Here is a 15,942-nt window from a genome sequence, read left to right on the forward strand (position 1 = left end):
CCTATAAGTGAAAAAACCAGTTTGCAAATCTAATCCTCTCAGTTCTGTAAAAGGAACAAAAGGATAGGGGAAGATGTCAGACTGCATCTTATAAATGATGAGATTACTCTTTTATTGCTATTTTACATTATTGACTAATCAGATGACTTAGGGAGAATGAGACCACTAAAATGCAGTGAGAAGGAACAAAAATCTAGTCAATCAGCTACTTAACCCAAGCTGTTACTAGACAGTCTCATTTCATTTTCTAAGTCTGCTAAACAATCACAGGTGTATTGGAAATCAAAAGCCAAACTAAAAAGAGATATATTTGATTGGTACATCCCTTAGCATGATATGTGCCTTTTGGCTCTTCTTAGCATTTAAAATAAGATCATTTTACTGCTATATAAGAATATTCAACAGAAAAACTAATTCTCAAGTGACTTTGGGGCCATTTCGAAATGACTTCACTTAGATTTCACACAGAAGGAATGAGCTAAGACACGATTTGATATTTTTATGATCATAAATGGAAGTGGCTCCAATATATGAAGACCGCTTCTTACGCTTTGCAATGCTGCAATCCTATAGTTGCCTTCCACATTGTACTTTGGATTGCTGAGGCATATAGGGTGATCGCAGTACATAGTTGGAGAAGATATTAAAAAAATTTATACCATCTAAATCATAATTTTTGCAGTGTTGAGTACCTTTGTCCCTTGATATCCTGCCTCCTATGCATCCTTTCCACCAAAGAATGCCTAGAATCATAAGAATGAGGAATAGCACTGATACTACAGCTCCAATCACTATAAATATCTCAACCTTCATAGGGGGACTGAAATCTGAAGAAAGAAAAGGAGCTGAGTAAAGCGATTTTGAAGCTCCATACACAAAACTGATTTTCTGTATACTTTTGCTGTTCGCCAATCTAAGAAGTGTGAAACAATTTGGAAAGGATAGAAGAATTCTCATATTTCAGGAAATGGTTACCAGATTCCACAGAGATGGCTGATATGAGAGGACCATACGTTCCTCTCTTTGGAGCAGCTGTCGTCCCTTTCCCAGCCCAGTGGAAGCGGATCTGTAAAATTTTATTGCTCACAACTGCTTTATATGTCCTAGACACACTTTTATCAACCCCTTGTGCGGCATTTTCAATATCAAAATCCATTAACACCGGTTTTTCCTGTGACAAATTAACTAATTAAAATCCTGTTCTACATATAAAGAGAAACAAATAACTTTGTACGTACCTGGATATAAACATCAAATATCCGTCTTCCAAGACTGTAAAAGGATCTATTCTCCCTGAAAACTATCTCTGCAAAGGATAGTGTCACGCGATAATTCCCATTTGCCAAGCAACGCACATAATAGGTGAGAGAAAGGGGAGAGAGGCGTGCACTCGTGTATAATTCAGAACTGTTCATTCTGAGTGTTGATACATTGTTCGCTATGTATACATTTGAGGTTCTGTTGATATCCCAAAATTGTCCACTTGAACTTATTCCCCAGTTCTCACTCCCGAGAACAAATTTTGCCGGACCTGCTGGATCCAGATCCTCTTCATACTTTATGTTTCCACTGGTGATAGCTTTTCCGCCACAATTTATATGCACTGAATAACGGTCTACACAAACAACAGCTTGTGGAAGTAAGCATTATAGGTCAAAAAGGAAGAATTATTAGTTTTGTCTTCTTGGTTCATTTTCTTAAATATTTCACTGTATTTTGTTTTTTCATTTCTGAAAGCAAGCCGTATCAAAATGGAAGCCTTACAGCACAAATTAAGGCATAGGCCACAAAGTTCTATTTGAAGGTATGTAATTACCTTTTGTGCAACGAATGTTCTTTTGGCATGCCGCAGTATTTCTAGATTAGCATAATACAAGAAGAAGCATGAGCTTATGCAAAATTATAGTTGAAAAGGAAAAGCTTTGGAAAAATCAAAGTGAGAGAGAAAAATTTTGGTTGTTCTTAAAAGGAAAAGAGAGAGAACTTACGAGTTGTCCCGTCCAAGAGAGCTTTCAAACACATTTCTGATGAAATGAGAAACTCATTATTTTTTGAAAAACTATAAAGCTTAAGTTTTTGGAGAGAAGTTTATGCAATGGCCAGGTCCTACGATATTAAGGCTAAGAGTGACAAAGAAATGTCCTTACAGGGTTTCTCGACAAGTAGGCCCCACAGAGCTCTCTGAAAATTTATTGTAAGAAAGATCTAGTTGGCTACACATGAACATAATTTTCATTAAGAACTCATTATATATCCCAAAAGAAATAAAAAATGACTAGAGTTACAGGTTGTAAAACCAAACTATTTCATTAACTGAAACAGCCAGGAAGATGGCCATTGAGGAAGTAGCATGATTGACCTCATCTAACATTGTCATCTAAATCAGCTGTGCTATGTATTTACCATGTTGCATTTCCCTAAATCTATGCTTGGTTTTTGTTGATGTTAATCCAATATCATTCCGGTTCAGACTATCAAACATCTCTGGCCAACTTGACATAACTGTCAATATACTGTTCGACTGATAACAGACTTAGCTATATAACAATGTAGAACAAGTTCATCTACTACTCCTTTCTACTGGTGACACATGGTGTATGATGCAAATTAAATTCTCCAGAAAAATTTCTTTAATCCACCCATTGCATATGATGAGTGAATAAGACCTATAGCTGACCATATCATAAGATGAATCAGCTTCCAAAGTGATTTATATTTCGACATTATGCATATTTGTAAAAACTATATATCCACCGGACCCTAAAAAATTACAAAAAAAATATTATCATGCAAATCTGGTGTATAATTTAAAATGAACTACATACTCGCGAGGATCTCTGTCTAGGACCCACTTCGGAATAGCCCCTGTGAGCAAGTTGCTTGTCAGAAACCTGTTCGAAGAGCAAAATAATCACATTCTGGTTAAACACACACTCATATCATTACTAAAGGAAGAAAACTGAGGAAAATTTAAGGTACTAATTTTGTATTCATCCTTACACACTCATATTAGAAGAGGGTGGGAGATTTATGCAGCACATATTAGCTTCAAAGTCGGAAACGGAGTGAAGGTAAAATTTTGGCATGATTCATGGTGCGGCCATCGGGCACTCAAGGATGTCTTTCCACAAGTTTATAGCTTAGCAAGAAGGAAGGAAGTATCAATAGCAGATTTAGTCATCTTTTCCAATGGAACCTCACTTTCCATAGAGAAGCCCAAGATTGGGATATGGATGACTTTTCAGCTCTTTATGACCTTGTGTACTCCATTCGTGTGTCGGGAGAATGTGAAGATAAGATATATTGGTGACCCTCTAAGAAGGGAGTTTTTACGGCCTGCTCTTACTATCATTCCTTGAACATGCACAACTCAGCCCCGTTCCCATGGAAGAGCATCTAGAAGACAAAGGCACCTCTAAATGCAGCTTTTTTTGTATGGACAACCACTTTTGGGAAATATTCTTATTATAGATAACTTAAGGAAACATGACATTATAGCTATGAATTGGTGTTACATGTGTAAGAAGAGTGGTGAGTCCGCTGACCATCTATTACTACATTGTGAGATTGCTATGTCCTTGTGGACTAATGTCTTAGCACGAGTGGGATTAGCGTGGGTGATGCCGAAAAGGGTATGTGATTTTCTAGCCTTATGGAGAGGTATTAGGGGCAACTCTCAAATTGCATCCATATGGAAGATGCTACATATTTGTCTATGGTGGTGCATTTGGAAGGAGCGGAACGCAAGATGCTTTGAAGATTAAGAGAGATCATTGGAAGAGCTTAGAATTTTGTTTTTCAATACTTTACTCCATTGGTCGATTGTAATTGATTTTCATGGCAGGACTTTTCATGATTTCCTTGTATCTCTAAAGTAGACATAAACTTGCTCATGTATATGTCCCGTATACTTGGGCATTTTTTGTCTCTCTTTTGATCAATAAAAATTTATTTACCGATCAAAAAAAATATATTGTTCTTCAATCCAGTGGATTGGCACCACAAATGCAATTGTCCTGCATGACTACACAGGGGAGTTAATCTGCAAAGCTCCCAGTCATGACTAAATAGATGCAGTTGTCCTATCTAACCCAACCATGTAAGGATGGGCATAGGACTTGCCGAATCATCTCACTTGTCATGGTGTGCTTGGAGCTTCTTCTTAATTGTTTATTTGAATTTCATCAAAAAATAAATATATTTAGGGTTTTGATTCAACACATACATGTATTCCATCTTTGCTAGGTCTTTAAAATCTGGAACATTTCCTTCTAATCTATTGAAGCTGAGATCTCTGCACAGATAAAAGGATAAAGTAGCTATATAATACTACATAAGAATAATAAAGCTGCATAAAAGTGAATATGGTAAACCTTATAAACATGTTCAGTTTTTAGAGCAAAGATAGAATCAAGAAGACATAATACACAGGATAAACAAATTGAAAGAGATCCCTTGTCCATGTAAGGGTGGAGATAGCTCAAAAAAGTTTCTATAAAAAAGTTAATGGTTCTCTTATTTTCAGTCCAGTGAAAGCAATCTTGCATAGATATCTTGACAAAATTCTTGCTATTCATAGATATCTTGGGGCATCTGCAAGAATGGACCTAAGCAACATGACGTGTAGATCATTGCTGCTGTGCATCAATGTCCATGGGAAGAAAATTGACAACTGTACATAGCTGATTTCTAAAAGATGGCCTATAAAGATTGAAAGCAATTATAATGTTTTTACCAAGCTAAAGTGGGAAAACAAATATTATTACATATTCATAAGCAGAACAATATTTCCCACTCCTGTTTCAATCCAATGTTGCTATAAAAGTACAGTACCTCATAGTTAACGGTTTCAGCATATGATCTTAATTCTAATAAAGAATTAGAAAAAAAAATCCATATTGAAACAATACAACAACACATCTATCTATATTTATCCGTAATGAACAGGGTCTGTGCCAAGTATCTGGAGTTTTCAGTTCTTCGGTTTTTTAGTAAATGAAAATATAAAATAGACAAAAACAGAAAGGATGGAAGAAGTACAAAATTTGGAGTTCTGGCATTTGTGATATATTTGCAGGGATTGTTCCAGAGAGATTGCAGCTCCTCAACATTCTGCAACATTAACCAACATCGTCTAAGAAACAACTCTAGAAGTTTGTATTATTGAAGCTCCTAACATTTTGCAGTTAAACAATGACTTACAATCTTTTCATTCCCCTCATGTTACTCAATAGCGGAAATTTAGAACCCTCACCATGTAGGTCACTAATTCTTCTGCACAAAATTGCATCATCAATGACTGTTAGTATCTTAATCAAACAAATCTTGTTAATTCGAGTACAAAGGAAGATATCGCAGAGAATTTACAACAGGAATCCTGAGAAGAGCAGAACTTACAGCTCAGTTAAATTACTAAGGACAGAAATACTAGAAGGAATGGGCCCATAGAGACCACTTGCTTGGATCTCCCTGTGAAGAACATAAATATAATGAGTTAGGTTACACCTGAGTATTCTACCAGAAGAGATTCAGGCAGAATTATTGGGGGAAAAAACACATACAATTTCTGAAGGTTTTTCCAACTATGGAAAAAGTCAGGTATTTTTCCGGTGAAGCTGTTACTGCTAATCCTACTGCACTCGGCTCAAAATAGAAACATTGAAACATGAGTTTTCTCAGATAGGAATGTAAAATTAATATTATAATAGAAATGACCTAAAAGTTACAACCACTTACAGTTCCGTTAATTTTTTCAGATTAGTGAGAGCGAGTGGCAACTCTCCCGTGAGATTATTAGCACTAAGAATACTGCAGTCAACAAATGGCCGGAAGTTCAACATATTGGGAATTGTGAAATGAATCATCAAATGTGATTTCAGAACTAAAGGACAGGATAGTAGGAAAACTGACAGATTCTCCAAGTGAACCAAATTTCCAAGCTCACGGGGAACGCTTCCAGAAAACAGATTGGTCTCTAAGCTCCTGATATTACGACAGTCTTCGTCAATGTTACAGATGAAAATGGTGAGTAAAAAAGATAAAAGAAGAGCTTACAAATATACAAGTGTGGTCATGCTTCCCAGGGAGCTTGGGATCGGTCCTGATAACTTATTTACACTAATCGACCTGTAGCGAATTATTATAATCACCATAGATATTAATGTAATATAATCAGTAGTCTAAACCCTTGAGCTTTATGATTTTGATTAAGGAATATCTCTGCAACGAGTAGAAACTCACAGAACTGTCAAGTTTGCAGAAGCCCATTCGGAAGGTATTGTACCAGAAAGATAGTTTCGAGTGAGATCACTACAAACAATAAGAAAGAATTAGAAGCTTAAATCAATTTTCAAATACTAATAATTACAAAAAAGAATTAGTAGGGTTGATCTTCTTACAGCTTTTGTAGGAAAGGCAGCTTTACCAGAGATTTTGGAAGCTCACCAGAAAGATTCTGCCCTTTAAGAAATCTGTATGACAAGGATAATTGTACAACCTTTTATGTTAGAACTTCTGACTGAAGAGAAGTGATGTAGGAGCTTATTTTCATTTTTTTGAATTTTGTCATCCCATTCACATGACCAACTTATTTTGTTTTTGCAGTTGATCTATAAAATTATTTAAAATACGATAGTTATGTACAAGTCATATAATGAAAGACGATGATAAAGTTAAAAATGAAAAGTAACCAGCTATATATATATATATATGTATGTATGTATACATCACCTAGTATATATATACTTTGCAGGTGAAGCTTGAATAGTTTTCTAGCTTTGGTGAAATTAAGGTGGAAAATCTGGGTATAATTTGAAGGAAATGGAGGAAGGGTACGTACAGTGAAACCACGTGACAGACAGTACCAGCTGCTGAAGGGAAGGAACAATTGCAGATTAGAGAATTGTTGTACAGTGCTGGCTTGGAACTGTAATCTGCTTCTGCTGTGAACCAACTTGATTCATTGAGGCATGGGTCCACTCTGAAATTCCAATCATCCTTCCCCAGTTGTGTAGCTATTTCACGCAGGGCACCAACTGCATCATAATACAACGTCCCAACTTCTCATTTTTAAGAGTTTTTAATATTATTTTCTAAACTCTTGGGGACTCACGCCAAGAGTTACAAGAAAATCATTTTCAAAACTCTTCGAGGCAATTAAGCTAAGAATTCCTAAAGTAAAGAACAGTACTACTGCAATTCTGAATAATTCTTGATGCGAAGATGCGAGTATTTTTATAAAATATTTTATAAAAATATTTTTCATTAATTGAAATATAGTTACGTAAAATATTGTGAAAAATGTTGTGGATAAATCATTTTTCTCATTCCAATCATGATCTGAATCTTGATCATAAAGATAAAAACATTCAATATTTTATTAGATTATTCTAATTTTTATGAAATTATCATTTATCCTAAAAGTTTGAGTGGACGGGAAGAGAAAAATTATTTATTTGTATTGTATTCTTAATACTCTCTCACAAGTAGACCTAATACGTAAAATATTTAATTAAATTGGGCAGAACATAAAGTTAGGGTTAAAACTTAGGACCTCTACTCTGATATCATGTTAAATCACTTCTAACTCGTCTAAAAAATTTAAACTGATAAAAAGAAATAAATTTAATTATTCTTATTATATTCTTAATAACCTATTAATCTTTGTTAACTTTGATAGTTGGAATACACTGACTCATGTTGTTTTCTTAGGCTATGGACCTATTCCTCACAAGAATATATTAAAGTTGATTTTTTTTTCATCAAGTGAGGGTACGTACACTTAATTACTATTACCAAGATTTCCCAAAACCTATTACCAAGTGATACAATTCTTTATTACTTCCTATCCTCATCCATTACCCATGATGTTACATTAAACAGATACTTAAGTTAAATGTGGGCCCCATGAAGTCAAATAAGAAACATGTTTATAATTCTCCATTCGACACGCATTACACTCGAATTTCTTAGCAATAGATTTAGGATGGAAATCTCAATACGACTGTAACTTTTGTTTAGATGTTGAATTGAATTGAGTTAAATTATTTATGAATAATAGTGAATAAAGTCAATAACAGAGTAAATTTTGTGAAGCTCACCTAATATGAGTTTAGATATATTTAGATGTTAATTAATATGAGTTTAGATATATTTATAAGAAATTGAAAAATATTGTGAGAAGATGTGTTGAGTTAAAAAAATATTGTAGATCCTACGTGTAAAGAGATTTTGAATTGAGATAAATTTAGTAATTTAAGAATTGAGTATTTAGATGTTAAACTTAACTTAAAATTAAACTATCCAAATTTTAAACGGCCTCATCATGTCCTATAGGTAATGAATGTTGAATTTTTTATTTGAAGTGGACTCATCTCGTCCGAATCAACATATATATCATGATCTCCCCTTCTTTTCTAGGATGAAAAAGATCAAGCCCTTAAATATAGTGATTACAAGAGATGTATATATAGGTCCAAAACCTGGATTTAAAGGTAGGCCGGGAGGGTCTTGGGTCGTCGAGAACTTTTTCAAAGTTTAAACAACGTCTCAGAAAATCGACATCTTTTTCAAACAAAATAACGAATCAATGACATTGAGAAAAGAAAACAAAACATTAATCATGACCCATGAATTAATAATCAATTGCATGCTATTCAGTACGTACTTTCAATACTGGAAAATTATCATCCACATGAACTCAATCAATAATGATCAGTTCATGAAAGAGAAAAAATTAGTAGAAAGAGTAGGTTTTAATTACCTTCATCTTTAGGAAGACGCCCTGCTACTCCACCTTGTGCCTCCACTAATTTGAATACTCCCACCAAAACAATTAGCAATACGAGCGTACTTTTAAGACTCAAGCCAATCGTCTTTGCTACTTTCTGAGCTTGTATCGCCATTTTTCCCAAGCTCCAACGCCTTGAGGTGATGATGATCTGCAGCTTCCAAACATGTGCTGTAGTACGCGGTATGGACAAGATGCGAATAGCTTATATATATATATATATATATATATATATATATTATATATATACAGACACATACATACACTTGCAGTATTATTATAATACGTGGCCGCCAATCAGTTTGACTCTGAATTTGTAGGATGAAAAGGTGATACAATAATTAGAAATCTCCATTATTTTTTTTTTGTCTTCTTCCTCCCTCCCTCCCTCCCTGGGTCCCCCCCCCCAACCCATAAATGAGATCTAGAATCAATATTTAAATCCTTTAAATATTTTTTATCTGCTGCATGCAGTCGTTGTCTGTAAGAACGCCGTACGTAGCTTATAGATTCTCTGTAACAAAAACTAATTGGGTTACGGGCCTGTCTTAATTAACCCTGCCTTTTGAGTTAACAAAATTTGGGTTTTCCAGCTAATTTTCTTCTAGCTACTTCCCCGGTTTCTACTTTGAGTTTAAGGCTTGTTTGGATGATTAATTATTTTTAAATTATTATTATAATTTTTTTTAAATTTTAATGTAAAATATAATAAATAATTTAATTTTTTTAAAATTTAAAATAATAATAATATTAAAAAATAATATTATAATAATATTTTATTATCTCAACATCTAAACTAATCCTAACTCGGATGTGAAGAAAATAAGAGAAAGTTTGAAGGTGGTTCCCGATTTGGAGATGGGCACCGGCGATTCTAGATACAGAGAACGGGAGGAAGTTTGAAGCTGGATGGACTCGCAGGGCAAAGCACAGTAATGAGTCCTGCAAATTCGAAGTGAGCTGAGTTGGTCTTGCCGTTTTGGGAAACAAACGTGGCCGACAAATGTTAAGAGCTGGGAGTTTTTTAATTGTATAGATAGTTGGGTTGTGAAAATGAAAATAAAAATAAAAATAATTGTTAGAAGTTGTCAGAAATTATAAAAATGAAAACAAAAAATATTAAAAAAAATTAAAAAATAGATAAAAAAAATTAATATTTTATTATTATATAAAAAAAGGAGATAATTATTCCAATATGCAATTAAAGTTTTGACTAATTAGCTAAGCAAAAAATAATATATTAACCAAACTTTAATTTCTAATGTAAGAGATACTTTTAACATACATTGACAAATTAAAAAAAGTACGACAGGAGACAAATCAATTTGATAATAAGGAACTATTGGTTATCAAACTCATTTAAATTTATTTCAATTAATTATTATAATTTTTTTAAATTTTAATATAAAATATAATAAATAATTCAATTTTTTTAAATTTTAATATAAAATATAATAAATAATTCAATTTTTTAAAATTTTAATATAATAATAATATTAAAAAATAATATTTTAACAATATATTATTATCTCAACTCAGCTCAACTCAATTTAATTCAACTTAATATCTAAACACAGTTAGATGTTAAATTTTAGAATTCGAGTTTTGACATCAATCACTTTCGCAATAAATGCAGATTAAAATATCCCAATTTTCATGATAAAAGAACTATGTCAATTTCAAGGATCTGAATAATATCAATTCTTCACTGTTTATTAATATATTTTTGGATGGTATAATATTTAAGTACATTATAGAAAATCTATACTGCAAAATCTAATTTTAATGTACATATTATATTTATATTTATTTTTTAATTTTATTCTTCTTAAATTAATTTAATTTTTGTATTCATAATTCATATACGATACATTTAATAGGAGAAAAAAAAAATAAAAAAATATGATGTGTGAAGTGAAGATGATAAATATAATTTATCTTTCGATATATATATATATAAATTGCAAAATCTAAAATTGTAATCCATATATATTGGTCAATGAGTCATGATAAAAGATTGTCCCTTATTTAATAAAATTGTGCAAAAAAATGTAAAATATGTTGTATATATAACATCTTATATATTTCTACTAATAAAACCTTTAATTAATATCTCTAATATTCTTCCTGATATAGAAGCGTCTCGTTTGTTTTTAAAAAATATCTCATCTCATCTTATCATTATAACTTTTTTAAATCTTCATATAAAATAAAAGTTTTTAAAAAATATCTCATCTCATCTTATCATTATAACTTTTTTAAATCTTCATATAAAATAAAATAAATAATTTAACGTTTTTAAATTTTAAAATAAAAATAATATTAAAAAATCTATTCTAATAATATTTTATTTAATTTTTTAATTTTAATCTTAACTCATTTCATCTCTAAAAATAAACTAGCATTATCACCAATATTAATAAATAATTCATCGATTTCGTAGTTTGACTGGGAAAAACCCTATTGCAGGGGATAGTTATGTAGGATCTAATGTTTTATACATTTCTTTGACTTTTTAACTCTTATGCCGACATCTTTTTCGAGAGAAACTCTACTCAACTCCCTCCTGCAGCACTAGCAGACACTATATATTCACATGCTATGTTTAGAAATTTTAAAAAAAGTTATAATATCGAGAAGACGAAGGCACGTGCAGACATACTTGGTACTTTTTTTTTTTTTTTTTTTTAATTTATAAAATAAGACCATCTTCGTTCCATAACCTCAACCACTACTTTCAAACGGAAATGCCGCCCCCAAAGAAGGTGGCGCCACCTATCGCATTTTTTTATTTTTATTTTTATTTATGTAATTATTAAGTAATTATTTTAAAACGACTTTATATTTTTTATTTTTTTAAAAAAATATTTAATAAATTTAAAAACATGTTTGAAAAGAAGACAATTTCTTTTTGTTTACTATTCGTTGTTTCGGTAGACTACTCCCTTCGCAGAGGGAGTAGCACCGTGCCCTTCAAAATGAGGTGATAGACCTCGGGAGTCCTTCCTTATCCAAACAAACTCTTTCTGCCTTAATAGCCAATTTGGCTAGAGCATGAACAACAACATTTCTTTCTTGGAGGTATGGAGATGTTTCCATATAGAGGTATATTATATTTCACATTCTCATTCTGCTTTCATTTTATTAAATAAGATATGATACATTTATCATTATTGGATGATAAAGAAATATTCGATAAATGATCATTCAATAGAGATAAATATACTACATCTTATTTAGTGAGATGAAAGTAGAATGGTAGTGTGATGTATAGAATTTTTTATATATATGTATAATTTTGAAAATCTGTTTAAATCGAACCAGACCGATATATATTTATAATTTTTTATATTAAATATATATATTTTATTATATTATATATAGTATATGCTATAACATAAAATTTAAATTTTCTTATTCAAGTATATTAATCTTAGAACATAAAATTAATATAACATGTAATATAACATATAAATTTTAATATTATATATAAAATTAATGTAACATAAAATTTTGATATTGAACATAAATACATTTTTACACATAATTTGATCATATATACTCATATAAAAAGTCTAAAACTTATATATATAGACTATAGTTAAATTCAATACTATACTAGTATATGTTAATTATTATAAAATAATAAATTTATACTATAATATAAATAGACTAAAAGCCAAATTCCGTTTTTTTTAACATCCAATGTTTTTTTTAACTGAATATAAGCCAAATTCCGTTAACAAGATATATTTAATAAATTTCTCTTTGGATGTAAACTAAACTCATATATCAACATGAAATAATAATTATCCTTAGGATCTGTTACTGGTTTTACGCAATAATGGTTTTGGTGGCAAAAGAAATGGTTTCCGCAAGAAATATCTTTTTTCCTACCAATTCGTGTCATGGGAAGTTCATGGAATAAGATTGGTGTAAAAAGTTTTCTTTTTTTGCGATAGCTTCAACTTGTAGGAAAAAGCTTATTTTTCCCACGAGAACATCGATGATAAAGCTTAAATAATATCACAGCAAATGGTTTGAAAATTTTGGTGAATCTTGTAGAATTTAGTACTATTTGCCACCAGCTCTATTTGGGCCGGGGTGTTGGTGGAAATTACCGTTAGTACTAATACAATTGGGCTGCACAGTTTGCCGCGACTGGTACTCGCCGATATTGATCATTCCCATGAATACCACTTGTATGGAAAACTGGAGTTCTTTGAAAAACATATTTCCATAAATCCATCTAGTGGGTAAAAACCTTTTTTCATAGAATTAAGAAAAAATTTTGATTTGAAGCTTTCCCCATAAATTATTACCATCACTATTTGAACTATTACCATAGCCATCTCATTTTTTCCTCCATGCACCAATGAAGCCACTGTACAGTACTAATTAATAACGTCAAATCATGCAAACTATACATATACATATAACAGAATGGACCACTGGAAATATGTCCAGTACTTACTGTGATGAATTTCATAAATAATTCGAGGTAATATGTCTCAAGTCAACAATATACATGAAGGAAATACATCATGTTCAGAAGTGGGAAGTACAATAGTGAAGCCTACATGCATACTCAAGTATTTTTCATAACATATATTAATATATGTTATGAAAAATACAATGCCACCCACTACAACATATATTTCCTGTAACTACTTATATACACATTCACAGTAGTAGACACATATATAGTTTTAAAGAATCCCATGCATGCTGTTGAGACAAGGTCTAATTCAACTCTCCAAAGTCTAAAACCACATAGCCTCTTCATCCACATATATTAGGGGCTGAGGGGTATATGGGAAAACAAAATTCATACATTAATTAGCTTGTAAGAACCAGTTTCTATAGTACTAGGACACACATGACTTCATTCAATAATATAGATATCCATAATAAATCTGCCCAAATATATTGAACTACATTCATACACTTCAATATTCTTTGCATTCTCATGCAAAGAGCTCCCAACATATACATAAGTACACTTAATAGCCCACACAAAATTTTGAGAGATAGTGGAGGGTGGTTAGAATGGTTTTACACATAATACATACAATTAATCCATATAGTCAGATTCGTTACATTCACTAGTATACAAAACCCACACCCTAATTTTATATCAATAGATCCCTCACTACAAGAAATATGGTCTTTTCCAGCGCCTAAAATGGACGCAAATAACCATTAAATTCGCTGCTGAAAAGTATTTGCGGCGAAATATACTGCGCCGGCTAGTAGTCGCAATTGTTGAGACATTTATTAATTTCGCCAGCGAAACAAAAAATTCGCCGCGAATAATTTTTATTTGCAGCGAATTTTTTCGCTGACAATATTCTTCATTACGCCGTAAATAACGCTGGGTTATCAATATCATATCGATGCGAAAACTTTTTTGCAGCGCTTTATATCGCTGCTAATAGGCACCAGGACGCCGCAATAGATTATTTGCAGCATTTTTAAACTCTGTCGCCAACTCATAATTGGTCTTACCGTTTATTTGCGGCGAATAAGTTTGGTTGAAAAATATTATTAGCAGCGAGTTTTTACCGCCGCAAATAAACCTATGATGCTTTTTTTTTTGGCGTCCAATTATATTCGCTGCAGATAATGTTTAACGTTTTTTGCGTCCAATTATATTCGCTGCGAAAACGTGTTTATTGCTTTGGCGTCCAACTATATTCGCTGCAAATAATGAATCAGTTTTTATATATTTTTCTCGGCGTACTGTAAATCGCCGCAAGTAATGAATTTAACTAATTTTCCAGTATACGTTTAAAAAGCACAATTTTTTTGTGGGTACCTAATAGGCTGCTCCAATTCATTCACAATAGGCCCAAATAGTACTTTAATCCAATACTTAGCATATATTAATATAAATTCAAGTTTTCAACCAATACATCATAAACTGGCATATGGTGCATTAATGGAAGGCAATAAAGTAGTACAAATGGGAGCAGCTATATAATGTCTCTGTGAAGCTTTAAAACATTCACATACAATCCAAATGTACTAGTTAAAACAAATATGATCAAAACAAATGGTGGTCTAATAATAATCTGCAACTTCGCACATCGATCGTTGATCTTCTTTGCGATGACATTGGTGATTGAGCGGCAAAGATCGATCCAGCTGTCTTCTACATTCGCTGCACAAAAGAAGACACCAAGTTGGAAATCTGCAATTAATATGGAAACAAATGGGGTACATGAACAAATAATGGTGCAATTAATAGGAGTACATACACAAACAATGCACTTTATATAATTTTTTTTGGCATAAAACTCACACGAACAAATAGCAAAAATTATTTAAAACCTTTTTTTACTAGCTGCCTTCTACATTATATAATTGTCTAGCTGGCTACCTAATAGTAATATATAAACATAATCTAATTAAAACAGGTATTAAAATGGAAGTAAATATAGAAACTCAAGATGTAGATCATGCTATCCATTATATTTGCATATACCACATGCATGCTAAGGAAGATGATTCCAAAAGCTTATATACAATTGTTCATGAAAACTTATTATTATTATTCTTATTTTTTTGCATCTTCCTCAATCAAGCCTTTTGAAGGCTGCATGCTCTACAAAAAAGGCCACTCGTGTCTTTTATCAAAATCATGTTGAGGTGAAGGATGCAGCTTGTTCTATCTATATATATATAATATACCTTTATCTATAGAGAGAGAGAGGTGCCCTATAAACTGATGACAAGCAACCGGCCTAAAATGGTCATGCCCTTGCATTGCATCACACATGATAGTTGCTTAAAGTTGAAAAGTGTGTGTGTGGTAATTTGTCTCACTTTTTAATGTTGCATTATCACCTTTTTTTTTTTCCTTTCATCTTGTTGTTGGGGGTGGCTAAGGTATAAAGTGATTAAGTATCTCACAAAAAGTTTTGAAACCACAATAAATGCCATTATTGTTGCAACCATAAATTATGGTTAAAGAAATAATAATTTAGTAGCTAAGAAAGTTAATAAATTATATGGTTTATGGTTAATTAGTAACCTATTACACCTATATATCAATATTAAAATGGTATAAAGATAATATGATATATCCCAGCTCATTCCCTACATGATGCCAGCCCAAGCTAAAAAACAAATTCTTCCACTAATAAGCACCT

General features: G+C 32.0%; 1 protein-coding gene across 1 annotated transcript; it reads right to left on the reverse strand.

Moving 5' to 3' along the window:
• LOC109013619 (probable leucine-rich repeat receptor-like serine/threonine-protein kinase At3g14840) lies at positions 1-8,976 on the reverse strand (the record flags this gene model as incomplete). Its single annotated transcript, XM_035688688.1, has 20 exons — positions 8,762-8,976; positions 6,839-7,034; positions 6,399-6,470; positions 6,241-6,309; positions 6,055-6,126; positions 5,911-5,982; positions 5,737-5,808; positions 5,562-5,633; positions 5,398-5,469; positions 5,203-5,274; positions 5,041-5,112; positions 4,226-4,294; positions 2,826-2,891; positions 2,148-2,213; positions 1,989-2,024; positions 1,817-1,857; positions 1,239-1,615; positions 976-1,171; positions 693-827; positions 1-44 (listed from the first exon to the last, which is right to left on the reverse strand). Coding segments are annotated over exons 1-20 (2,013 nt in total), but the record flags the coding sequence as incomplete, so codon positions are not given.
• Between the last annotated feature and the right edge of the window lie 6,966 nt (positions 8,977-15,942).

Source organism: Juglans regia, chromosome 3 (assembly GCF_001411555.2).
Source record: "Juglans regia cultivar Chandler chromosome 3, Walnut 2.0, whole genome shotgun sequence".
NCBI classification, from domain to species: domain Eukaryota; kingdom Viridiplantae; phylum Streptophyta; class Magnoliopsida; order Fagales; family Juglandaceae; genus Juglans; species Juglans regia.